At 32.4% G+C, this 27,441-nt stretch overlaps 1 protein-coding gene across 5 annotated transcripts in view; it reads right to left on the reverse strand.

Annotated features, from left to right (window-relative positions):
• Positions 1-10,787: 10,787 nt before the first annotated feature.
• Positions 10,788-27,441, reverse strand: part of LOC140432305 (protein SERAC1) — an 85,575-nt gene continuing 68,921 nt past the window's right edge. For all 5 annotated transcript variants that reach the window (XM_072520131.1, XM_072520130.1, XM_072520129.1 and 2 more), the window contains 2 exons: positions 15,238-15,451; positions 10,788-10,945 (listed from right to left, as the gene is read on the reverse strand). In XM_072520131.1, the coding sequence (XP_072376232.1) occupies positions 10,807-10,945; positions 15,238-15,451 (353 nt within the window). In that variant the 3' untranslated portion in view covers positions 10,788-10,806. The remainder of the gene's footprint in view (positions 10,946-15,237; positions 15,452-27,441) is intronic.

Below are 27,441 nucleotides of genomic sequence, written 5' to 3' on the forward strand. Positions count from 1 at the left end.
TAATCATTCGATGTTACTGGAAATCCTTCGCAGATTTTAGTTTGCCAAAGCATATTCATGCGTCATCATTCTTTGATATTACATCAAAGGCATAATTTATATTAGAGAAAATAAGTAGGTTCATTTAAAAAACTAAGCTGAAAAAACAAAGTCGGAATCTAAAGTGAAAATAGAGAATTTGAAGGAGGAATCGATAAAATTACTATAACAAAAAGACGAAAAAATAAAATTAGCATGAAACTTGAAACATTCAAAGCTGTGAAAATCGCAGATTCGATTCGTACAGTAAATATAAAAAAATAATAAGAAAAGAAATGCACAAATTAGTAAAAATAAAGACATTCAAAATGAGTCGAACAAAAACAAATATAAAGGGATCATAAAACAACAGAAAACTGAAATAAAGAATTTGTGAAAGACAGAATAAGTTCACCAAATTCTTTTGTTCGGCGCTCTCAACTAAGATTATGGTGTGTTCGGCCTAATGGATGTTATTCAGGACGATTCCGTTAATTTTCTTTATCCACTGTTTAGCAGTGATGTTCTGAGTACAAATTAGAAGACAGCACACATTCCCTTCCTAACTCCTATTACAATATACTTTGAATTTTCTTAATGCTCCACTTGGTATTTCAATTAATTTATTGTGATGTGTACGGTAGACTGAGTGGATATATTTTCATCCCCGACACGGCGATTCTCAATAGTTAATAGGGATTGTCCTATGACTAACTATGTCGTTAATTGTTGATTTGTTGATTGACCATGACACGTACTCACGGGGGTATGTCCGTACAACCATACGGCGTACAACCATAAAATACACATGCCCATTTACATAATTCAATCAGCAAATCAGCAGACAGCTGAACAACAACTAGCCCATCATATGGTGATATTTCTGCTGTGACTATTTCGCTCCCCAATCTCAGGAGTCATCGTAGTTTCCAGTGGATATATGGCACAGGTTGATAATCTGTTGTCTAACCGAAAATCTTGGAAAGTGAAATTAAGTTATTGATAGAATTTTCTCCCAATTTGTGAAATAGAATAGACAAGCGAAATAAAGATATGGGCCAGAAGAGGACTCAGATATGAGTGACTCATGTAGAGAAAATGAACAGTTGAAGAACATCCGTGATTGTACATCAAATTGTATTTGCAGATGCATTAGTTCTTGTAATGTGTTCAAACTAGTCTAATTTCTATGTTTTTTTTTTATTGTGATAAGTACTTAACCTTACCGCTTGGTCCCCTTCATTGACTTTTTGTCTATCTCTCTTTCTTCCTTTTCCGTGTTCGTTATGGTTGCTCCTAAATATTCTAATTCTGTCATTTTCCAAAACTATAGACGCCTTTCATATTGATATATTTGTTATCATTTCTGGAAAAGTTTTTCTCGATATTTTTTCATGTTTGACAGTATCGCCAAATCATCCATTGCTATTGAATATGGTCCTACTTGTGCTCACATTTGATCTAACGAATTATTCTAATATTTGAATCATCAATTTGTATAATAATTAGAAATAAATAAACCGTATCGTTTCAAGAACAAAATATGATTGAAATGTCAGTTGGTAGTTCAAATTTCTTTCCTAGGCGGCGATAGGAGTTATCGTACTGGACAAACAGTGTGAGTTGTCGTCTTAGCCTTTTATATAGATAGATACTACTCCATGTATCTCAAGGATCTGTCAATAGTTGCTGAATTTTGTTGGTTGCTGAATTAATTAAGGAAACTAATGACACGTGCTGTATTTGTGTGGCATCTAGTAATGTATAAACTTAAAAATAAATTAATTTAGTTCTATTCTAGTTTAGTCATATATGTATAGATGTCACTACTAAAATTTATGACGTAAATATTCTGTAAAGTAAAGTTAGAATCTAATTAATTTAAAATACAACGTTAATACAGTATTTGTTTATAAATAATTTTTGAAACTTTTTACACTTATAGAATGTTTTTAATTACATTACAATTGAAGACCTTGGCGTGAAAAGGATGCAAGCCACAAAATCTAAAAAATTTGTACTTATTTTCAGTGCAAATCGTTCAAAATAAACGGTACAAGCCACATACAACCTAGTTTCACTATTTTCCAATAGATGGCAATGGTGCGGCAAAATAACCTTTTCACAGTACCGCTAGACGGACAGACGGTAAATACTTTCATAACAACGTTACAAGCCACCATCATGAGTGAAACACGTGCTGGGTGTTCTCGCGATTTTTATGAGTTTTCTAGTGATTTAAGCGATAAAAATCAGTGTGAGTTTAACTCAGATGATAGTGGACAAGGACTATAAGTACTGAGAGTGATAATGGAAACAGTTCATCATCCTCTGAGGAAAAACAGGTAAGTTTGTTGAGTTATGTGGCATGCCCCTTTTTCTAAAAATTTAGGCGATAAAATTTTGCAAGTCATGTTACTTATTTTGTGACATGTACCATTTTCCCGAAATTTTATTAAATCGGTTGTTGTCTTTTGGGGTATGGGAATTATTTGCGGTCTGTTAAAAAATTAAATTTGGTTGATAAATGAAAATTTTCACTTCTGACATGTGACATTTTTAAAGATCCTCTTAACCGTTTGTTATTATTTACAGGAACCCAATAAAAATTGCCGCGCTGATTTTCCAACCCCTGAGAAAAAAGTCAAGAGTAGGTGGCGACAGAAAAATATGGATACATATGCATTAAGAAAAGCACGTCGGAATCTTGGTTTATCATATACAAGTAAAACGGGAAAAGATGTTGCAGCTAGAGTTTTGGGCCCACCTTGCGGATGCAAGAAAAACTGTAGGATATTGCTGCAAGGCACGGAAAACAAAATTTTTGACGAATTTTGGAATATTGGAGACTAAAACAAACAGAATGCTTATTTATACCATAACATTAAGCAGCTCCAAAAAAAGGTCATATCCAAAAAAAACCAAGAAAAATATTTCTTCTCGGAATTCCACTTTCAACTATTTTGTAAAGGTAAATGGATTCGATGTGAAAATATACAAAAAAGAATTTATTTTCATCCATGGCCTTACTTCTCAAAAGCGATTACAGTAGACCTAAATCAGATCAACGAGGAAAATACTTGAACCGTCATAATAAAATATCCGAGGAAGCTTGCCAGTAGCTCGGGACCACATTAATAGCATACCTAAGTACAAAAGCCACTATAGCAGAAATAAAAATCCGAACAAAGTATACATTGACCATGATCTCAATATATCTTCTTTATATTACGACTATTATAAGACATGGTGTGCCGAAAAAAATATAATACCCGTAAGTCAAGATAAATACAGAAGGATATTTTGTTTAGAATTTAATATTGGATTTAAACTATTTAGGAGTGACACCTGCAAAATATGCGATGAAATTGATGTGAAGGTTAAAAACTCTATAGAAGATGAAGATTCTGTGAAGCAGTTAAATATAGAAAAGGAGTTACATTTAAGGCGAACTGAAGCAATGAAAAACACTTTAAAGGATGAAATAAAATTGGCTGCTTCAAAAGATACATACATATTGTCATTTGACCTTTAGCAAGCACTACCTGTGCCCTCATTAACAACTGGTCCAGCTTTTTACCTTGGGAAGGCGTGGGTGTATAATCTTCGTATACATGATTGCGTAAATGAAAAGGGCTATATGTATATGTGGTCTGAAAATACTGGTAAAAGAGGCAGCGATGAAATTGCTAGTATTCTCGTTAAACATTTTAAAGAGCGTGAACGCCTTCCTAAAAACCTCATCGTTTATACCGATAATTGTGGAGGCCAAAACAAAAACTGGGTTTTGGTTAGCTTGTGGAAGCAATTGGTAATGGAGGGTATTTTTGATTCTGTAGAGCATAGATTCTTAGCAGTTGGGCATACTCGTCTACCGTCCGACCGAGACTTTGCTATGATCGAGAAATATAAAAAGAAAATGAAGGTAGTATATAAACCAGCAGATTGGTTTGATGCAGGAAGGAAATGTAAAAGAACCAATCCTTTTGAAGTAACAATAATGAAAAGAGAAAACTTCCTTTCATTTAAAGTTTTGGAAGAAACTATAACCAAAAAAAAGTTAACAGATAAAAAAGAAAATGTTTTCTTCTCCAAAATTTGTGTTTTTAGATTTGACAATGAACTCCCAAATATAATGAAAATAAAACACTTCCTAAATGAAATTTTTAAGAATGTAAATGTTGGAAAAAGGGGTATCAGAAATCAATGTTTGGCAGACTGTCTTCAGCAAAAGTATGCAGAACCAATAAAACTAAACCCTCAAAAACTTCAAAACTTATCGCTTTTGCTACCATACATACCCGAAGTTCACCACCAATTTTATTTGGAAATTGGTGCAAAAAATTTAGTTATTCAAGAGGCTAAGCAACAAACAATGGCAATAGAAGATATAGGTGAAGAATACCTGTCAAGTGAAAACTAAGTTCAGATTTTTTTTATGTAAAAGGATACAAGCCATTTTCTCAACAATTAAATCTTAAAAAACAAAATTGATGCTTTTTTTCAATTTCTTTTTATTGGTAAGATACTCAATGACCAGTTTTATCTTTTGTACCTGAAATCAAATAAATTGCACTTAAAATTGGATTTTGCGGATTTAAAATGATTTTCAAACATTAATTTTCACTAAAGTAATTGTATGTGGCATACATCCTTTTCACGCCAAGGTTTTCAATTAGAGAATGTCAGTTCCTAGCAACTATGCAATTAGTAATACACTAACGAGAATGGCGACATCTAGTTAATGTTGCTCACATTTTAAAAAATTAAACTAGCGCTCTCGCCAAATCTTAGACTGTCAAAAATGTTCTCCCAAAATTTTAACTCATTTTTGTGAATAAATTATTAATATTTATCCTAAAATTCGAAACTCGAATTTCTAACTTTTAAACGGTTTAGAAACGATTTCTACCTTTAATATAAATATGTTTTATTGTGTAATTTATTCACTGAGCTTAGAAACATTATATCTAATATATATAACTATATCTAATGCTGCGACCAGTTAGTACAGCTTCAACTGCTCTTCTCATGGTTTCTTCCGAGAATGTTCCATGATTCGTCTTTATCGGTGGATTTCTGTGCATTTTGAAAAGTTTCTTTTAGGTATACTAGAAATTTTAGAAAAAAATACAAAATGTAATTTTTTATAACATCTGGGTAACAGTGAGACATGTCTCAATGTACCCCGTCTCACTGTTACCCATTATCCATAAAACTAAAAAAAATTATTTATAAAACTTAGTTTGCATTGGTAAACTATGGCATCATGTTTACTAATCTACACACAATGTCATAGTAATACTAAAAAAATCCTAATAATTAACATGCTTTTATAAAAAATTCTCAAAGTTCCTGTATTATTTTACTTAGTGCCCACCAAACACATTCAACCACGATAAATGCTAAACTGAAACTGCACGGCCGTCGAACATATTAGAAATCAGTAGCCTTGAATACAACAAGCACGCGCAAGTAATAATATCTACACGTGGCGAAAAGGAGGGAAGATATTTTAAGTGTCTTACTGTTGCCCATGTCTCACTGTTACCCTGTTTCCCCTACTTTGTAGTCCTTAGTTCTTTGTAACTATAAATGAAGGGTCTGTGGAGTTCTGGCGTTTATTCATAAGATTTTTTATACGTACTTTCTCCCCGAGAATAAAGAGAATAACCGAATGGAGCCTCATAGGAAGTAGGAGAAGAGGACGACCCCGAAAATCCTGGAGGAACGAAGTAGACGACGCCATGAGTAAGAGAGGCCTAAACGATGGAGAATGGGACAACAGAGAGAGGTGGAAACGGTTGAGCGAGGGAAGGCAGTGAATACTGTAGAATCCCTGAATATATATATATATATATATATATATATATATATATATATATATATATATATATATATATATATATATATATATATATATATATATATATATATATATATATATATATATATATATATATATACGTTAAATAGTAAACTCTTAAATATTGGGGAAATCTGCAAGAAAGACTCTAATGAGTATCAATTGTTTCGCTGAACGTTTTCGCCAAAGAGAATTAATTTGGCTTTTTCAAGGCTGAAAGAGAATAAATTATAATTAGCTACCATATATTATCTATTAAAACATTATTGATCTTACCGTAACTTAGAATTGTAGAGTTAGACAGCAAAGTTTTTTAATATTCTAACTCTACAATTCTAAGTTACGGTAAGATCAATAATGTTTTAATAGATAATATATGGTAGCTAATTATAATTTATTCTCTTTCAGCCCTGAAGAAGCCAAATTAATTCTCTTTGGCCAAAACGTTTGGCGAAACAATTGATACTCATTAGAGTCTTTCTTGCAGATTTCCCCAATATTTAAGAGTTTACTATATATATATATATATATATATATATATATATATATATATATATATATATATATATATTCTCCCCGCATAAATTTTCTATAGGTACTTATTATTGGCTTCTTTTGATTTTCTTTTAGGCATCCAACTTTCTTAGGTCTATAGAGATCTGCTGAAGTTTAACTATTTTTATGTAGATTTAACTATCTAAATTTTTCCTCCAACCTTTTTATTCTTCACAGTTTTTGCTAACTATTTTTCTTTGGATTCTTTTATATGTTTCTTTATTTGTTAAGTCTGTTGTAATTTTTAGTACCTGGGTGAATTTCTGTCACCCATACTTTCATCTTAGTTGCTTTTGGTAGTAGATATTGATGTAATATAGTCTCATTAATTTATGCAGTACTTCTTTAGGTTTTTATGCTGTTTTTCAGATTTTCACAATTAGGGCGTCTTATTTCTTAATGCTTGTATGTCGGACTTCTTTTAAATAAAGTCACATTGTGCCGACACGGGTATGTGATCTGATTTAATATTAGCTCCAGGATGTTTTCAATGAGAGCATATAATTTCTAAATCCGGTTTGGCGTTACAAGCCATCCATACTTTTGGTATATACCTCAGTCCTAAGCTAGTCTGTAGTATCATACATAATTTTTTGCACAGAAGGTAATTTACTTTCTATAGGAGTGTTGGGTAAGTCCGGTCCGAACCCGGTAATTTATATGGCTTACATGGATTTATTGCTCATTTGATTTTGTCCTGATTCACCACTTTTTTTGCCATACGCCAGTTTTCTCTAGAACCATAAATCATGATAGCCATATTTTGGTAAAATTTAATTTTCGTGGGACTTCTGTTCTTTGATTTGCAATGTTGTCATTCCACTAGGGTATTCCTCACTATCTCCAGATAATTGTTTTCAAACTCTGACATAGCAATCTCTTGAAATTATTAGGCAGCCCTATCTAACGAACATTCTTGTGCTCTGACAGGATACATGGATAGGATAATAGGAGTACGTATAGCAAGCAAAGGGGTTGATTTTACTTGGTAGGTTTCTTCAGCAGTTTCTGAGGTGTTAGAATTACATACCCTCAGAAACAAGGACAGTTCTTAGTTGAATTCCACAGTAACTGGAAAAAAACAAGCTTTCCACACAAGCACAAAAAAGATCTCAGTTCTTTTTTGCATTTCTAGTATTTTTCTAATAACATTAAAGAATTCAAATTAGATGAATGCATATATTGTTGACATCTTTTTTGACATTTTTTCTGTAGATGAACTAAGTATTGTTGTAGTCATTTCTTAAAGTCTTGCTAATTTCGAAGTGATTTATTGCCTCTTAAATCAACATCCAAATGCTTATTTGACCATTGCCCAATAGGATATCAGATTTTTTCCACAATAATTCTTTAAAAAGTTTGAATTCATTTATCAGTAGCTTTAATTTTCAATTTTTCGAATTGAAAAAGTTTGGAACATTTAACAATACCAGTACAATGATGAGATGTAGTGCATACAGCAAATCAGGCATTATTTTTAGGTCCCACATATTACAACAGTGCTTTTTGTAAGTAAAAAAATTATTGTAGTTATCAGAAATATCAATTAGACGGTAATGTAGCGTATACCAGATCAGTTACGGCAAAACATCCACAGAATAAGTAAAATTCTACATTATCATCATCGGTCGTGAATACCGACGACCCTTTACTAAAAATTTCTAGGAATAATTTTTTATACCTACAAACTTATTGCACTTTTAGGTTTAAGATTAGTCTGTAAATATATTTTAATAAGCCATTCTACAAGTAAATGAAAATTGCATATAACTTCTGCTTCTTCTTTTTATATAGACATTACTCTGTCTGTTTTTCAATGTGGCTCCAGTAAGTTGTCGTTTCATCGTTTTCGTGGTCTTCCTACTGATCGTCTTACTATTGGGAAACCGTCTCTTGCCGTCTTTACTACTGTATTTGTTGTCATTCGGCTTATATGATCGTTCCATTCTACTCTTCTATTAATTACCCAGCTCTTTATGTTCTCCACCTTACATCTACGTCGTATATCTGTGCCTCTAGCTCTGCCCCATAATGTCTTACCATCAATTTTTCTAAGTATTTTCATCTCTGCTGTTTCTAACATCCTTTTTGTCCTCTCTGCATCAGGTCTTGTTTCTGCAGCGTATTTATGTTATTATTGGTCTGATGACTGTTTTGTGAATTCTGCCTTTCGTTTCTTTTCCGATATTTTTATTTCTCCATAGTGTTTCATTCAGGCAGCCTGCGGCTCTGTTTGCTCTATTCACTTGATCTTCCACTTCGTTTCGAGCTTTCCGTAGCTAGATAATGTGATGCCTAGATATTTAAACTCCATCACTTGCTGTATTATCTGACCTTCCAGCTCCAATTTACATCTTAGTAAATTCGCTGTTGTAACTTTTGGGGATTTGGGGCATTTTGTCTTTTTTGGGGAAATTAACATGTTAAATTTTCTGGCGGTTTTATTAAATTGGTACAGCATACGTTGTAAATCATCTTCACTTTGAGAGAGTAGTATTGCGTCGTCTGCATGGCAGATTATTTTAAGTTGTTTTCTCCCATTTGGTATCCTTTTTTAGTTATTTTATAGTTTACTTTTTTTTTTATTATTTCATCCATAATCAGGTTGAACAATAGAGGACTCAGTTTTATTGTGTTGTTTTGGTAGATATTTTCTATCGTTTTGATTATTCCTAGAGGTATCTCTCATGCGTGCAGTAAGTGGATAACGTCTTTTAATTTGATCCGGTCAAATGCCTTCTTAAGATCCACGAAACATAGATATGCCGGTTTGTTGTATTCTAATGATTTCTCTTGCACTTGCCTCATTATAAATATAGCGTCAGTGCATGATCTTCCCGACTTAAAACCTTTTGTTCTTCTGCTAGTGTTATAATTTCATTCAGTTTATTTGTTATCAGTTTGGTTATTAATTTTAGTGTTGTGTTCTGTAATTTTCCGGCTCCGATTTGTCTCCCTTTTTGAAGAGAGGTATTAGAATGCTTGATCTCCATTCTTGAGGAATTCTGTTTTCTTCTATTATTTTTTGGATTAGTTTTAATAGTTGTTTGGTCAGATCTGGTCCTCCGTACTTTAGGAGTTCGTTCGGTATTCTGTCCTTTCCTGGTGATTTTCTATTTTTTAATTTCCTTAATGCTTCCTTTACCTCTTCCTCCTCAATATTTATTTCTTCGTTGGTCGTCACCTCTGGTGTTGGTGGTTCATTATCGTCACCTTTAACAAATAGGGATCGAAAGTAGTCTGCCCATGTTTCCTTCTGAATGTATTTCGTTTTTATTAGTTCGTTCATCTCTTTTCTTTGTCCTCTGATCATTCTCCATATTTATTTTTGTGTTCCGTAGAAGTCGTGTTCCATCTGTTTTGGGAAGTTCTGCCAGTGTTCCCTTTCTATTTGTCTAACTAAAGTATTCGTTTCATTTCTGATTCGTTTATAGTGGTTGTATGCGGTTGTATGTATAGTTGTTTTATGTGGTTGTGTTTGTTGTGTTCTGTATTGTAAAAAGGCTTTCTTATTTTCTTCACATTTTGTCTTCACTTCTTCTCTAAATCATGGTGTTTTATTTTTTAATATGTTAGTGTTCGTTACTTTCCCCTCTCCAAGTAATTCTGTTGCTGCATTAATTGTGTTATTTTTGAGTTATTCCCAGCTTTCCTCGATGTTATCGTGTTCTAATATTTCATTCCCAGCGATCTTCTCTGATATTCTTTTCGTGTATAGGTATTCCGTGGATTCCGTATTTAGTGCTTCGACTTTGATTTTTGTTTGTATTGTCGCCGCTCTCTTGGGGGGGAGGGGGAAGGGAAGTATTTCAGGATGATTCTTATTTTACATAATAGTAGGCTATGATCGCTAACTACATTTGCTGAATTGAGGCATCTTACGTCGATTACTTTCGATGGATGTATATCTCGGTTGGTTACAACGTAATCTATCATATATCTTTGTCCACGGGTGATATTAAATGTATATTTGTGTTGGTCTTTGTGGTCAAAAAATGTGTTGTTTATTCTTAGTTTATCATCAGTTCTCCATTTTCGTTTTTGTCATCTTCGTTATGTTTTTGCTTAATTCCGGGTATTACTTGATTGCCTATTCGAGCGTTAAAATCCCCCAATAGTATCATCTTCCCTCTGACTTGATCTACTACTTGTTGTAATTGGTCATAAAACGCTTCCCTTGTTGTTTGAGGCTTGTTATTTTCTGGGCCGTATACTCCAATGATGTTCAGGTCTTCCTTCTCCATTCTTATCTTTGCTGCAAACAACTAGTGTATATAAATCGAACCAAGCATTTTGAATGAATGGTATGATGAATCTTACATTTAAAACATTGTTAAAAAATCACCAGTTAAATTCTTTATAGTTTATTAAGACATGTCGCATATACCATAATCTTTATTTTCTTTAATATATACATTATCGGTATTTGGATTTGAATGCTTCTGATCAGTTTCTTTCATCACTTCCTTCAAGGTGTGTACAACTTTCTGGTATAGAAATGAGTGTCTGGAAAAGAAAAAAGAAAAAAATTAAACCATTTATCTGTGACTATACAAAGATATAGTGGATAGGACTTCTAGGTAGGGGAATCGATAAGAAGGATTTTAACAATGCAGCCGTTGAGAACAAAAACGGGGCATACCAAAGCTAATGTGGATAGATAGCGTAATACAGGATGCTGAGAAGATCGGTGTTAACAAATGAAAAATCCAAGCAAGAGATAGAGCGGAATGGCGCAGAAAGTTTGAAAAGGTCAAAGCCATTGTACATAAGACCACTATAGCTTGCTTTCTCACAAATGCATCGTACGGCACACAAGTTTGGAGAAAAAGATTAGTCTGAATTCAATTTTATTTAGGTCATTAAGAAAGTGACACCAACATCAACATATTGCTAATGAAACAAACAATGTAGTACGTGCTTTATATTTCTGAATGTTACCAAGAAGTAGTATACAAATAATATTAATAAAGTATCGTGATAGCTGTAAAGATCGTTCAGGTTGGACGATTTTCGGTACAAAAACTACGATTTGTCTAGCTGTTACGTAATACATTTGTCTTGTTGACGTGACAACGTCTTAAATTAGTGTCACTCATGAAAACTTTATCTTTTGCCTTTCGCCGGCATAACATAAAAAAAACTGTATCTTTGTCATCGCAGCCAATAGCAATACCGAAAAAGTGACAAGGTTTGTCAAACAAATCAAACTAAATTATTTGTTTATGTTTGTATTTATAAAGTGAAATAGTTTAGATAATTTAATTTATATTCCCTATATATTAGAAATTCCATCAGAGCGATAGTTTACATTTATTTTTGGTTTTACCATTTGTTGTAATTTTTCAAATACTGGAACCTGCAGCCTGGTATATTTAAAAAACTGCTATGTATCCCAGTTTTTTATATTTGTATAATAATTAAAATTATCTCTTGTCTTTCTGTTCTGCTAATGGGCCTCCTTTTGTGTTAACGTTGTCTTTTATTTCGAAGGCTTAGTGCTGCTCGAATACAAAGTATCGTATATAAGTGCCACTGCACCTAACAAAGTCTGAGCATTTTCATTTTCCATTGTGTTAATTTTTAAGCAAAAATTAATAATACCAAATCAAAAATGTAAGGTTAGAAATGATCTTTAACGCCAACGTCAACCGAAAGTTTATAAATGCAGTATAATAAAGCCAGCGCCAAGGTCAACGGCGAACGCCAGCGCCAACGCCAACGTAAAGTTTATAAATCAGCCTTAACACTTTATATGGAAATTCAGGTTCTCTGACGAGTTTATCTTGAAATTACCTACAAAATGTTAATCTTAGAGGAAGATCACCTTGGTGTAAGTCTTGTACTCTTTGATAGTGGTATGGATATAGCAGTTGTTCCCTAAATGTTGTATGAACAACGTTTTTCGACATTCCAATATACATAACTTCCCGACATGAATTTGGACAGCTAAATTACTGTTACACATATCATGGTACTCACGAATCGAAAACATTTTCGCGGTGACACTAAACACGATTGTTCCAAAATATCTGTTTACTAAAGTTGTGACTGTCTACGTTTAGATTTTCGTACTGCACGTAGTTGACAGATTTATTTTTGCATACCAAAATGTTTTTTCGTTTTTGGTCAAACGGTTGAATTTAGAAAAAAATGTTATAAGACTTTTTTGCTCTAAATGGTGCCTTCCACCTATACCTTTAAGGAACGCACTATTTTTGGGGACACCCTGTATATGTTGTACTGTTTTGTCTTTTTGTGGTTGTCCAGATCTCGTATCTGCATACCAGCGTTAATACAGCAACTATTTTATAAAGTTTGTTCTGTGTATCTTATCTTGCTTTGTTTCTTAGGTTTATAACTTTTTGACATTGTTAATTTAATCATATATCATTTTTGATCTTATTCGGCTTGTATTAATAGGAGACATTGTTTCAACGTTGATTACGTTGAATTTGACGATGGATAAATTTGTTATAAAACAAAGTACAAGTTCCAAAACTTGCACAAACAGACCGTCGAGTGATCTGGAGTCGAGTACAAGTTCTAAGAGCGACAATAATAATAGACAGTCGAGTATTGCCCATCCAAAGGCAAGTACGAGTGGTAATTACAAATGGCCGCTCGATGCGCAGTCTACAACTGTTACAAAAAAGAAGAAGGAGTCCTGGACCCGACAATATTCTGAAGATTACTTGCAGTTCCGTTTTATAAAGGGTACTGATGACAAACCATTATGTGTTATTTGTTATGCTGCACTTTCAAATGAGTCCATGAAACCTTTAAAATTGAAGCGGCATTTGGAATTGAAGGACCAGGAGTACAGAAGTAAGCCAATGGATTCTTTTATAAATAAAGCAAAAAGACTCTGTCTTTGAATTTTTCTCAGAACGTATAATCTGAAAACCTCGTGCTGGCTTCTTATTAAATATCAAAATTAACTGCTGAAACCAGTTATCCTCACACAATTGCCGAGAAATTAATAGTTTTGCCGAAGAAACTAACTTAAAGGAGTGTAACTATTTTTCCTTGCAAGTTGATGAAAGTACAGACATATCAGACAATGCTAATCTAATGTGTTTTGTAAGATACGATTTTGAAAATACTATTCTCGAAGATTTTTTTTTGTAAATCTCTGTCAACAAGAACAACGGCTAAAGAAATGTTTTATCTGATTAATAGCTACATTAATGACAATGGAATTAAATGAAATAAATGTGTGGGACTAAGGAGCGATGGAGCACTCGACTGGGCAATGGCAGGTGCTCGTACTGGACATTTTCCGAGGATCAAAGCCTAGCACCAGAATGTGTTTGTGTGCATTGTAGCATCCACAGAGAGGCTTTAGCTGTCAAAAAAATGCCACTGCTTTTAACCGAATCTTTGCAAGAGTGTGTAAAATTTATAAACTTCACAAAATCTCGCCCACTGAACTCAAGAGTATTTTCTGCTTTGTTCAAATAAATGGGAACATCTTCTTTTACAATGCGTGGTGCGTTGGCTATCAAAAGGGAATGTTTTAAAAAGACTTATTGAATCGAAGGAAGAAATTTCAATATTCTTAGAACAACATCCACCAACGGCTGGAGATGTCAATTGTTTAATCAAGGTAGCCCATCTTTGTGATATTTTTGACTTTTTGAACAAATTAAATATGACATTACAGGGTAGCAATTTAACTGTATTTAAAGTACAAGAGAAGGTGGAAGCTGCAATAAAAAAACTTAATTTGTGGATACGTCGCGCGGAAGCAAGAAATTACAAAGCTAACAGAAATACAAAAAGAGTATAACGTGAATTCATTGCCGAATGAGATTTCAGCGGCTTTCAAGGAACATTTGCTAGGAGTGCTAGGACTGGGGACAAATTTGAAGGAATATTTTCCCTTCATCCACAGCCACACATCATGGATAAGGAATCCATTTACAATGGACGTAGAATCCGAGAAAGGACTTCCGAATTTAGATATTGAGTCAGTAATTAAACTGTTGTGTGATACGGCACTCAAAGACAGATTTGACAAAATACCGCTGATAGATTTTTGGCTGTCTTACCGCCAGAAGTACCCAGTTTTAGCAGAAAAAGCGTTAAAGTTTCTAATTCCTTTTGTTGCGACCTATAAGTGTGAGGCAGGGTTTTCAACACTGGTTTTTCTCAAAAATAAATATAGGAACCGTTTGGAAGTCGAACCGGACCTGAGGATAAAATTAATATATTTTCCTCGAAACGTGAAGTTTTTCGTTAACCAAAAACAACTCCATACTTCTCATTCAAAAAGTATTTGAGTTTTTTTTTTGTTTGAGCTAATGATTCTTTATTAAAATACATAAAACTATAATAAATATTTAAATAAATTTTCTTGTACACACACACCTGGATACGAAAAAAAATTAGTGGGTCACGAAGGATAAGCACAAAGATTTTGAAATATAGACGTATAGACGGCTGTTGGACATTTCTTGAGCTAAATACAGAAACCACATGAGCTGATATTTACTATCCAGAAAGAAAGTTAAAATATTTTAGTCATCTAATGAGAGGAGAGGAGAAGGATATGCCCTACTTCAGCTACAATCGTGTAGGATAAAATACGTGTAGGGTAAATAAAATAGGAAAGAGAGCGAGAGGAAAACGAAGAATCTCATAGTTACGGAACCTCCATACATGGCTTACACAATGGGATGCCACCATCAGAAGAAGTAGTAGAGCATAACATAGTATAATTAACAGTATACTTAAACTTTAACAAGTCAGTATTTGTAATACTTTAATAATATTTTAACTCACTAGAAACTTACTTTGTTAAAGGTTTGCAAATACCAAGATGATCTTGAGGAATCTCGAAATATTCTCCTATACCTGGATGACCTGAATCCGGTTTTACTAACAAAAAATTGAATTTCATGGCAGTTACAACTGTTGCTTTGGTCTCCACGAAGGTTACTATTTTCATGGGTACTGCTTTTACAATTTCTAGGAATTTCTCATGAATCTTCTTCAGTTGTGGTGAATCTAAAAATGTTTATAAGTCGGCAACTCAGATTAAGTGTTATCTTTAACAGTTTATTTATATAATTTAATCCAATTACTTATTATATTAAAAACTGGCAACTAGACTAGAGTAATAAGCAAATAAAAAGCCTTTTCCGTAACACTCTTTGATACAGGTGTCTAACAACTGCTTTTGATAAATTTGGTGATATGTAATAAACAAAATATTGCAAAATATTAAACGTCATTTTTTACTTATAAACAATATACACTCAACGGCACGAAAAACGGATCACTTGCATTTTTAAAATAAAAACTTAAAATTACTTTCACAAATTCATTTGACATAATTGAAACATTTTCTGTAACATATTTAGTTTTACAGATAAACAGTTTTTTTTTGTTAAAAAAATAGCTATTTTGGAATGTGTACTTTTTTCAACTCACCGATTCAATTATACAAAGTGTATACCAATTAATCAGTGGAAAATATTTGTTAGGATTTTGAGAAAAAGTAATTGTAAAAATAAGCATAATTCAAGAAAATTAATTTTTCTTGAATATTGGAATTTCTTGATTCAAGGAAATTTAAAACTATATTACATAAATATTTAAGTAGCTTATTATAGAATAGAAATATGTTTTATTGTCACTGAAAATTGTACTTATGGACTATAATTTTATGGACAAAACTTACAAAAAGTCAAAAAAATAACAATAACAATTAAAAAAAATTACATAAATCGTCAATATTGCAAAATAAAAGATAATAAAATATACAATCATTGCAAAATTTAACTAAATTGCAAATTGCATAATAAAACCTGACGAACTAGTTTACGAATAAGTTTAAGTTGCTGCATGTGATACCCAAATATATATATATATATATATATATATATATATATATATATGTAGGAATATTTCTTAGTATAAGTATTTAGCATAGTTTTATTCATTAGTTACGCCACTGCAAGAAACCACTTAAACAATATGCTTAAGTCAATATAAGGGAGACGCGATTCAGGGGCGAAGGGGACAAGAGATATATAGACGAGATCACACTCTGCATTTTACTATAACGTTAACCTCTTCAAATAATAAAAGAACTTAATTAGACCTACATATATATATATATATATATATATATATATATATATATATATATATATATATATATATATGATACTATAAATCAATATATATATATATATATATATATATATATATATATATATATATATAATACTATAAATCAATATATATATATATATATATATATATATATATATATATATATATATATATATATATATATACCCAAATAAACGTACTGCAATTTCTTAGTTATTCGCTAAGAAACTCTTCCACTGAATAATATGGTCTTTCAGATAGATAGGCTTTTGTCAATTTACGGAACTTAACACGTTGTATGCTAATCACGCCTATCAGCGCCAAGATCGCCTCAGTCATCTGCTGATGACGCACATGTGAGTTTTTAAGATACCTACATATGTTTTGTATTGTCTAGCGTAAATACCCTTGTGTATAAAAATTTACATTTTGGAAGAGTTTGTAGAGGAAGCTATCTGTTAACCTATTTATCAAGCTGTTCTCAAAAACAGTTTCTACCTTTCCTTCTACTTTCAATAGTTCCATAGTTCCCGTTCTTATGGCTAAAGTAATTTAGGTATTCTTGGTTTACTTTTTTTATTAGCCTGTCGTTTATATGAAGCTGTTCCAGAAGTGACGGGTTCACAGGTTTCAATAGTTCCATAGTTCCCGTTCTTATGGCTAAAGTAATTTAGGTATTCTTGGTTTACTTTTTTTATTAGCCTGTCGTTTATATGAAGCTGTTCCAGAAGTGACAGGTTGGTCTTGCCAGACCGGCCATGGCATTTTTATATACATAATACGAAATACTCCGTCTATGTCCTTATTATTTCTTTTTCTCCTTTTAGAATGTTTCGATTATCTTCATTTTATTTATAAATTATTTATATATTATTTCACTTATGTTTCGGTAATTTCTTCTCGGGTGCTATATTAAATCAAATTATTTTCGATTTGCTTCGTAAATTGGGGTTAAAAAATAATATTGTTTTTGGTAAAATTATTATAATTAATCTGGTAATTTCTGGTAAAATTATATTATAATAAAGAAAAGCAGTAGAAATTTTAAGTGAACTAAGCATTGATATGAAGGCTCCTAGTTCTTCTGGGCTTGAGAAATTTTTAAAGCGACAAAATGTTGCTTCAAATTTATATATGACGAAACAGCTGCGGAAAATTACTTAGTGGTATCTGATTGAAAGGAAAAACTGCTCAATTTATTGAAGCGATACTCACCGCGATATTTTAATGCAGATGAGTCGGGATTATTTTTATTTCGACGAAAGCATTATCTAACATAACTTATACCCTAAGAGAAGAAATGATCACTGCAAGTAAGGCTTCCAAAGATGGACCTACAATAATTCTGTTTTGCACCTACACTATAAGAATAAAAAACAATTGGTAAATTGATTTACGAATGTTTGTATTTTGAGAACGATTTCCGAAGTGGAAATTGAAACGTCAATAAACGTACTTTCACCTTTAATTGTAGCTTATTCCCATTTAAATAGTAATTAGTTTAACATGCCACAAGAAAATAGCTTCAGAAATAAAAAGCTTTTTAGGATAACAATTTCAATTTTGCAATAACTCTTCTTGCTCTAAGTGAAACTTCTTGAAATTTTTAAAGCTGAATATTTGTGATGTTGCCCATATTCTCAAGCGAAAAGTCTCTCAAAGATTTTTGTGCATTTTTAGAAAAGTTATTAATAATCTTCAAAAAATAAACCCCTGAAGCTATTTTTGCAATATTTAAACAACAAATTAACAAAAACAACTTTACAAAGCCCCATTTTAAAGAATTTTCTATGCTTTTTCAGTAAAATAGTGTCACTTTTCCATATACACAATTTACCGGTCTTCACATTTAGTATTTAATAATAAATATCGATCTTGCATTGTTTATATATTGTTTATAAGAACAAAATGACATTTAATCTGTTGCATATTTTCATTATTACATTATTGTTATCATCAAATTTATCAACAGCAGTTGTTAGATACCTGTATTAACGAAGGTCATGTGAAAATCTTTAGAACTCTGGTCTAAAACCCTGTTACGTGAAATGTATATCATATATGTTTAATAGAATATTTCTTTAGACTAAATTACTGCAAAAATAAATGTTGTTTGCAATTATGTCAGTCAATTATGTTTATTTATTTTAATTTGCTCGCGTTAAAAGAGCTTTTTAAGATCTACAACTTTTATTTGAACTAATTTTCTCTAACATGTATAAGAAACATTTTATAGGCCAAAAATTATTTTTCCAAGTTTTGTGATCGTTAAAAAAAGAGCAAAATCAGCTGTACGTCTTCACGGAATTGTGATAAGCTACTTTTATTAGAACTCAAGAACATTTTTCTTGAGTTTCCCGTTCTGATTTTCTATTATATTATTATTTTGGAAGAAAAAAATTAGATAATACGCTTTTATATCAAAGATCATAAATTTCGAAAGATTCAGGGCAAGTTAGGGGCAGCATGTTATAATAAGCCTTAAGGTTTTGTTACAACCAACCCCGTATCACACTTTTGTACACTTTATAAATTAACACAGAAAGTTCCGTAAAGCAATAGCGATAAGCAAAATTTTACGAAAGTTAAATTTTACATTACCTGAACAAAATGAAACATGTGCACATACTCACTATTTAGGACTATCGGTAGACGACTGTCTAGACAGTGTTGATGTAAGGCCATAGGAAGATAAGACGGAGTCAGCTGAATAAGCTGAAAACGTTCAAATAATTTATGAAAAAGTCCAAAAACCATTTATTGGATGCAGCCCATCGAAGACAACGCTTGGAATTAACTCGTGTTCATGAAAATTGGGATATGGAAGATTGCAGTAACGTTTTCTTTACAGACGAGTCTAATTTTATGAGATGTTCACCTGATTGTCACCAAAGAGTGTGGAGAAGACCTGGAGAACGCTATGCTTAATGTTACTTCTCCCGTAGACTACAGTTTGTTGGTGCAGGTATAATGATATGGGGCGACATTTCTTTGAAAACATATATATCTTGTTATATCAGGGGGAGTTCCATCAAAATTTTCTCCTAATGTAGGAGATGGAATAACTGTGGCAATAAGGTGGATGTAATAAGAATGGAACGTTACGTAGAAATGGCTAGGTATTTCGTATGGACGATACAAGCAAGATTCAGGGTTACATTTGTATTTTCTTTTCCACAGAAATGCACTAAAATGACTATTTTCTAACGTAATTGACCAAAAGTGCCCATCGGAAATAAAAGATGAAAAGTTAGGAAAATGGTTTTAATTAAATAAATATTATTTACAAAAGATAATTTTATTTTATATTATTTCGATTATATAAACGACAGGTTAATTGTTTTTCTGCGAGAATACAACACGCCATTAGAATCATGGTCATTACAAACTTATCTAAGTACCTCGTACCTATAATGATAACAGGGCTTTGTGGTTGTTTAGTAGTTATTCTGACTTCACAGTTTAATATTCATTGAAAATGGAAATTCAAAAATTAAGCCAAGGGAATATATTGAATATCCGTGTAAAACAAATTATTTTAAATGTATTTAATTATCATCTAAATTTAAAGAGTGGTGAAAATATTAGAAGTTTAATCGATAAAGTAAATGCTATGACGGGAGTAGGTTCCAGTACTACTTCTAAAATATGCAAAGGAGCTGCGGAAGGAGGACTAAAACACGTAAAAAAAGAAAACGTACCAAAAATAGAGTGAACAGCAGAAAGTTCACTTACAACGCAGTAGTTCATATGAGGTTCCGCGTCATCGTGCATAGTTTTTCTTTAAACATTTACCGCCGACATTGAACAAAGTATTTGCACTGCTTAAAAAAGACAAAGATTTAGCAAACATGTAACGCACAACAATGTGGAGATTACTAGATGAAATGAACTTTGTTTTTTGCAAACGAGAAACAAAGTCGGCCATGATGGAACGGTCCGATTTTCTGAAATGAAGGCGCCGTCGACTATTTGGATGAAACTTGGGTGAATCTCGGACATAGTGTTTCCAAAGAATGAAAGGACCTCTCAGTGACTTCAGCTAGAGATGCGTTTGTTAAGGGGTTGTCAACAGGCATAAAACAGCCGACACAACAAGGCCTGCCATTTGTTATAGTAGTGAATTGAGCTTTGTGGAATGTGCCGATTTTTGGTTTTTAGCTAAAAAAAACTCAGCGGACTATCATGATGAGATGGATATTTATATCTATATTTGAACAATGGTTTAAGGAAAAGCTGCTTTCTAATCTCTCAGAGAAAACTGTTGTGGTGATGGACAACGCCTCGTACCGTTCAACGAGAGAAGAAGTGATTTCAACACATGCGTTTAATAAAGAACAAATTGAAACATGGTTGCTGGAGAAAAATTTCTTTTTTGAAGAAGATTATTTAAAATCAGAGCTTATGGAAGTCGGAAACACATTCAAAGAAGAATACATAAACTACAAAATCGACGAGATGTGCAAAGAGAAAAAAGTTGCCATTCTGAGACAACCTCTATTCCATTGTGAAGTGAATCCAATTGAAAAGGTATGTATTCAAGTTAAAAGGTATATTGCCCAACAAAACACAAAGTTTAAGACCGCCGCAATGAAACAATTAATAAGAAATACATTTGGTGTAGTACCAGTGGGCAACTGGAAAAACTATTGTAAACTTGCTATTAAAGAAGAGCAAAAATTTTGGGTAATTGACGGGTTGATGAACGATATTGATCTTGTGGTAATAAATGTGACGGTTGAGTGATAGCGATGAGAGTGATAGCGATGACAGTAATAGCGATGACATCAATAGCGATAAAAGTAATAGCGATGACAGTAATAGCGATGATAGACAAGGAAAGGATGATGTGATTATGCAGTGAGTAAATTATATGATACATAGTGTGAAAATCGACGGACACAAAGCGATAGTTCGGCAAAAAGAGAACATTAGGCAATAGTGCGAAAAATTTCAAATAATATAACATCCTTTTTAAGAGGAATACATGTAATATACAAGGAAACATTTTTATGTAAGTAATTACTGTTATTATTTCCATGAAAATAAACTAAAAGCTGCATTTATTTTTTTCATCTTTTAGTTCAATCTTATATAAAGCATTAATAAACATATAATGTTAAACAATAGTAAAATTTAACCATTTTTATCAGACCTCTAATAATTACATACCTATGTCTATTAAAGAAACAAGTATTTATAATGCATTATTCTGTATTCATACGTATCCGCTTATTAGTAAAATTAAGTGAACTACATCTACACAGTGCCGAATATGGCTCTGATTCGAATGACTCGTATATCGGCAGTCTAGTAGCAACACCCGCCTAAAAGTTTTGGCAACACTGCAACTTTTTAATTAGAAAAAAATGTCCAACGTATAGCATACAATTTCATTTTTTTCAAAAAATCGCCAATTTGATTAATAATAATGTTATTTTTATCATATATGAATGTTATAAATTGATTAATTTTGTATGTATTAGGGTTTTCCCTATTTTTGAATCAATAAACTTCTTCTTCAAAATGAAGTGTGCGGACAGATCTCATTTTTTGAGGAAATATCCATAGTATTTTGTAATAAAATGAGAAATTGAAAATTAGATATAAAATTTAACAACAATAATTAAAATTATTTTTATTATATTAAATAACAGTACAATAGACGCTATTATAAGTAAAACCAGTGATAAAGAAAATCAACCGTAACATTTAATTCTATTCTACCATTTTTATTACGATTTCTACATAGTACATAAAAAGTAAATTATGCGAAAAAAGTTGAAAAAAAGAGGAAAAGACTTAATTAAATAGGAGCGACAATATTAATTCATAAAAAAATTCATGAGACGCAACAGTAGCTCGCTCAACCTAGATCTATTGAATAGGATTCTTATAATTTTCACTTGAAATAGAACATTCAGGCGTGTTTGTTTCCTTGTGGCATCTCACTTTTTATAAAATATACATATATATATATATATATATATATATATATATATATATATATATATATACAGTAGACTCCCTCTATAACGAGAACTGAAATGACAAACTAATTACCTCGTTATAAGCCGATCTCGTTATATCAGACAATAATAATACTGTGCATACATATGAATCTTTAGTTTTCTAAACTATTAACTTCCTATAGTGAAGCCATTCGGAGCAATATAAGATGCTAATAAATATTGTTTGAATGGCGTTTTTGAAAAAAAGTTATTTACTTTTATTGTCAATGAAATATATTAAAACATAAAAGAGTTGTTTACTTTTATTATCAATGATATACGTTAAAACAAAAAATCTGTACTTATATTTTTTTCCAACTACATAATGTATAAAGCGTATTTTCAAGGATAACATAAACTATTGCTTCTGCAATTTTAAGAACTCTGTCATTTTTAACTGCTTTAAATGGTCCAGTATCATTCTATCATATTTTCTAAAGATGTGAAACAGTTGTATTTATTCATTGTAAAGAAGTTTATTGCGGGCTGCAGTTAAGTTTATTGAGGGGCTGTTTGAAAAGGTATTTATTTATAGCCACGACCCGACCAAAAACGTAAAAAACACGTTTTTGGATCTTATTCTCTCTCGTTATAACCAAATTTGCCTCATTATAGACGGTTATAGTTCAATAGAAATTTCACGGGACATCTAAAGTATCTCGTTATAAGCGAAACCTCGTAATAACCGTGTTCGTTACAGAGGGAGTATACTGTATATATATATACATATATATATATATATATATATATATACATATATATATACATATACATAAATATATATACTATATATATATATATATATATATATATATATATATATATATTTTGGACTACTTTATATATATATATATATATATATATATATATATATATATATAAATATGTAAAAGATAAAATCTTTTAGCGAAAGCCGCTATCGCTTTATTAAATTAAATGGCCAATTATATGGCCTAGGAGGACAAATTCGTTAAACTTCCCGTGCTCGAATCGGTATCAATAAAGTGTTATGATCATTTCGGCCTATCCCAGCCTCATCAGACACTTGTATCAGCCTAAGTGTCTGATGAGGCTGGGATAGGCCGAAATGATCATAACACTTTATTGATACCGATTCGAGCACGGGAAGTTTAACGAATTTGTCCTCCTAGGCCATATAATTGGCCATTTAATTTAATATATATATATATATATATATATATACATATATACATATATATATATATATATATATATATATATATATATATATATATACTATATATATTGTTGTGAGTTGCTCAAACTGTATGTTTATAATATTTATTTTTTTAACAAATTAATATGATACCTCAGGGCTCTTTTACTTATTAAAAACAAAACGTGGCTTCAAAGTATTTTTTGCTAGTTGCCTTTGAGCAAAAAAAGATAGGCAATAGGAAAATAAAATTACAGTACAATTATGACTTACAAAGTAAATGTTATATTAAAAAAACCAATCAAATATTAAAAGTAAAAATTTTGAATAAACATAAATATACCATATACAATGATTACAATAAAAATCTCAAACATCCATCAAATCATACATCCACAATTATCAATACAAATTAATTAAGCTTATATGCAAATCTAAAATTTCTTAATTTTAGTGACTCCCGATAAATTATCATGTATTATAATTCTCAATAAAACCAACAAAAAACGAATAACTCTAATTTAAATAGGTGGTCGTGAAACAAAAAATTGTTTGGGTACTTTGGTTTAAAACGCCAAAGTTTTATTGTTCCGTAACAGAAGTAGTTGTCAGTGCTATAGTCGTTTGAATTTCATTAACCGCAAGCCAGAAAAATGGTTCATTTACAGAAATGCACAAAATTACAATAATACAGATGATTGACTATGAAGATAAGACACGGACGCAAATGGAAGTAGCTCGTTTATTTCACGAAGCATTTCCTGATTTGCCGCACATATCTCAAGAGACAATTAGTAAAATAGAGATGCAATTCCACGAGCTGAGCCATGTTAGGAAGGTAAAAAAAGAAGCTGCCAATGCAATAAGTAAGAATACCAAATTGGCTGTTATGCTTGAGTTTGAGGAACACCCACATACATCGGTTCGAAAAGCAGCCCCAGTACTCGATATTAGCTATTCATCGGTTATTCGAATATTACAAGAAAACAAAATGCATCCCTATAAAATTATACACACTCAGGAGCTCATTGAAGATGATTTTAACAGGAGAACCTATTTTTGTGAACAAATAATAGCAATGTTAGACAGCAATGTGATCCAAACGTGTTTTGTTTTCTGATGAGTGCAACTTTATTCTCCACGGTCATGCTAATCGGCAAAATTGCGCTATTGGTCTAGGGAAAATCCTCACTGGATGAGAGAAGGCAATACTCAATACCCTGAGAAGGTTAACGTGTGTGCAGTAATCATTGAAGATCAGATCATACGTCCCTTTTTTATAGATGGCAATTGTAATGGCGGCAATTATTTAGTATTGCTCCAAAATAATGTAGTGACAATGTTGGCCAACTTGTATCCCGATCCAGGAAACCCACAAGTTTCAGCGAACATGATATGGTTTCAACAAGATGGAGCATCACCCCACTACCAAATCCATCTCCGACAGTACCTCAACCAAATATTTCCAAATCGGTGGATAGGGAGGCGATAATCGATGAAATGGCCACCAGAATCCCTTGATTTGACACCATTAAACTTTTTCTTATGGGGATATGTGAAAAGTATTGTATACAAAACTAAACTCACTGACTTAACTGACTTACGAAGACGAATAACGCTTGCGATTAGATCGATCACATCTGAGATGTTAAGTAACGTTAAAAGAAATTTCTATTCACGGTTAGGGTGTTGCCAAGATGTTCGTGGGGAGCATTTTGAACATCTCCTACATTGACATTATTGTTTAGATTTGTATTATTTAGAAGTTTTTGAATATGTTGTAGCGACTTTCGGCAAATAGATAATTTTCTTTTCTAAATGTAAATTTTGCATTTTACTTAATATTTCCGAAATAGTAAAAGATAGGTATAGTACATTGTATTCATAAAATGTCTAAAATAATCTAAGGAATCTAAAAATTAATTAATATACAGGAACAACATGGTCTTGGAGAATATCCGTAATGTAACTATCCGCTATCAAACCCCCTCCGTGACCACCATCGGACACGAACACAAGCTCTGTTTTTCCTTCTAAAGATATACCACACCAAAACATACACGAACCACCTCCATAGCTCACTGTTTCAACACTGCAGTACTGAGCAAATCGTTTTCCGGGCCTCCGATAGACGCGTCGTCTTTTGTCATTGTTATACAAGCACATTTGACCCCCATCAGAAAATAAAACTCTGCTCCATGTTCCATGGTAACTGTTCCATGGTAACTGAAATCAGCACGTGTCGGCTACACGACTGACGTATCGTTTCCATGGACTTTCGAACAGGGTCGGCGTAAGTTAAGTTTAAATACCAAAATCTACTCGAAAAATCGTAGCCTATATAGAGCACTGGAGGAAATAATCGTAGAACTATGTACAGCACTGGAGAAAATAGTCGTAGACCTATGTAGAGTACTGGACGAAAGATCTGTGTCGAGCTAAGGAACGCAAGCTTATATGTAGCAGTGTATAAAATAAAGGGTTCCCATGCCAAGCAGTGGACGTTTAATTAGTGAAAAAACAATGTGACACAAAAAAAAAACAGATAACCTGCCGAAAAGAAGAAGATGAAAGAAAGGATGCCGTTTTTTCCCACGGTCGGTAAAATTTTCCCAGTCCCAACCGGCGCAACCTCTACTTCTTCTTCTTTCCTATTCTACGTTTTATTTTTCTACGTGTTGACTATCGTTAGATATACCTCCACCTCTTTATATGATATCTTCGACCTTACGTGTGTATTTGATTCTTTCATTTATTCATCATCATTTTGGCTTTACAACCCTGTGTGGGTCCTAGCCTCCCCAAGAATTTTTCTCCAGTCGTCCCTATCCATCGCCTTCCTCCGCCAAGCACGTATTTCCATATTTCTCATGTCTTCATCGATGTTATCTAGGAATCTTCTTCTGGGTCTTCCTCTTCTTCTTTGACCAATAGGTCTATCAAGGAGCGTTTTTCTAGCTGGGTCGGTTTGCTCCATCCGCATTACATGGCCTACCCACCTCAGACGTCCTATCTTTATGTGTTTTACAATATCTGGTTCCTGGTATATCCTATAGAGTTCCTTTCATTTATTTCTTTGCCTAATTTTTCGTTGATAACGGTGGTCTGAACTTTAATATTCTTCTTGTTTTGATATATTGTTTGTTCTTGTTTAGATATCCTACCATTTTTGTTGCGTTTTTAAGTTGGAAATTGTACTTCCGCCGTAACTTGGTCACGACATATAATTTATGTCTTAATAATTACTTTAACTATTTTGAGCTAGCGTACCAGAAATATTTGATATGATATTGTGAAACATTGTGTTTTAGATGCAAAAATCTGCTGGATCTCATTCCCTCATTCCCAGCAGGTACGAGTTATCAAATAATAATAAGTTGGGAATAAAACGCAAATATAAAATCATCTTGTTTTACATTTCGACTTACACATCGTACCCTCTTTTCAGTGGGCCGGAATTATTTAAAGAAATTTCCTATATTTAAATAATTCTCATCAAAAAAGAATTTTGGTTTCTTTTGTAGACTAAGTACTTATCCGAGCGCCCAGTATATGCCGATAACACTGGGTTATTTGAATTTTGTACAGGCGTAATCACGACGTAAAATTCGCCGAGATCATGGGGGCAATATGAAATTGGCTGTCTCGGATTCTCCTGCATACAACAGGGAATAGGCGATGTTGTCTTT

The sequence above is a fragment of the Diabrotica undecimpunctata genome, chromosome 1, assembly GCF_040954645.1.
Source record: "Diabrotica undecimpunctata isolate CICGRU chromosome 1, icDiaUnde3, whole genome shotgun sequence".
In the NCBI taxonomy this organism is placed as follows: Eukaryota; Metazoa; Arthropoda; class Insecta; order Coleoptera; family Chrysomelidae; genus Diabrotica; species Diabrotica undecimpunctata.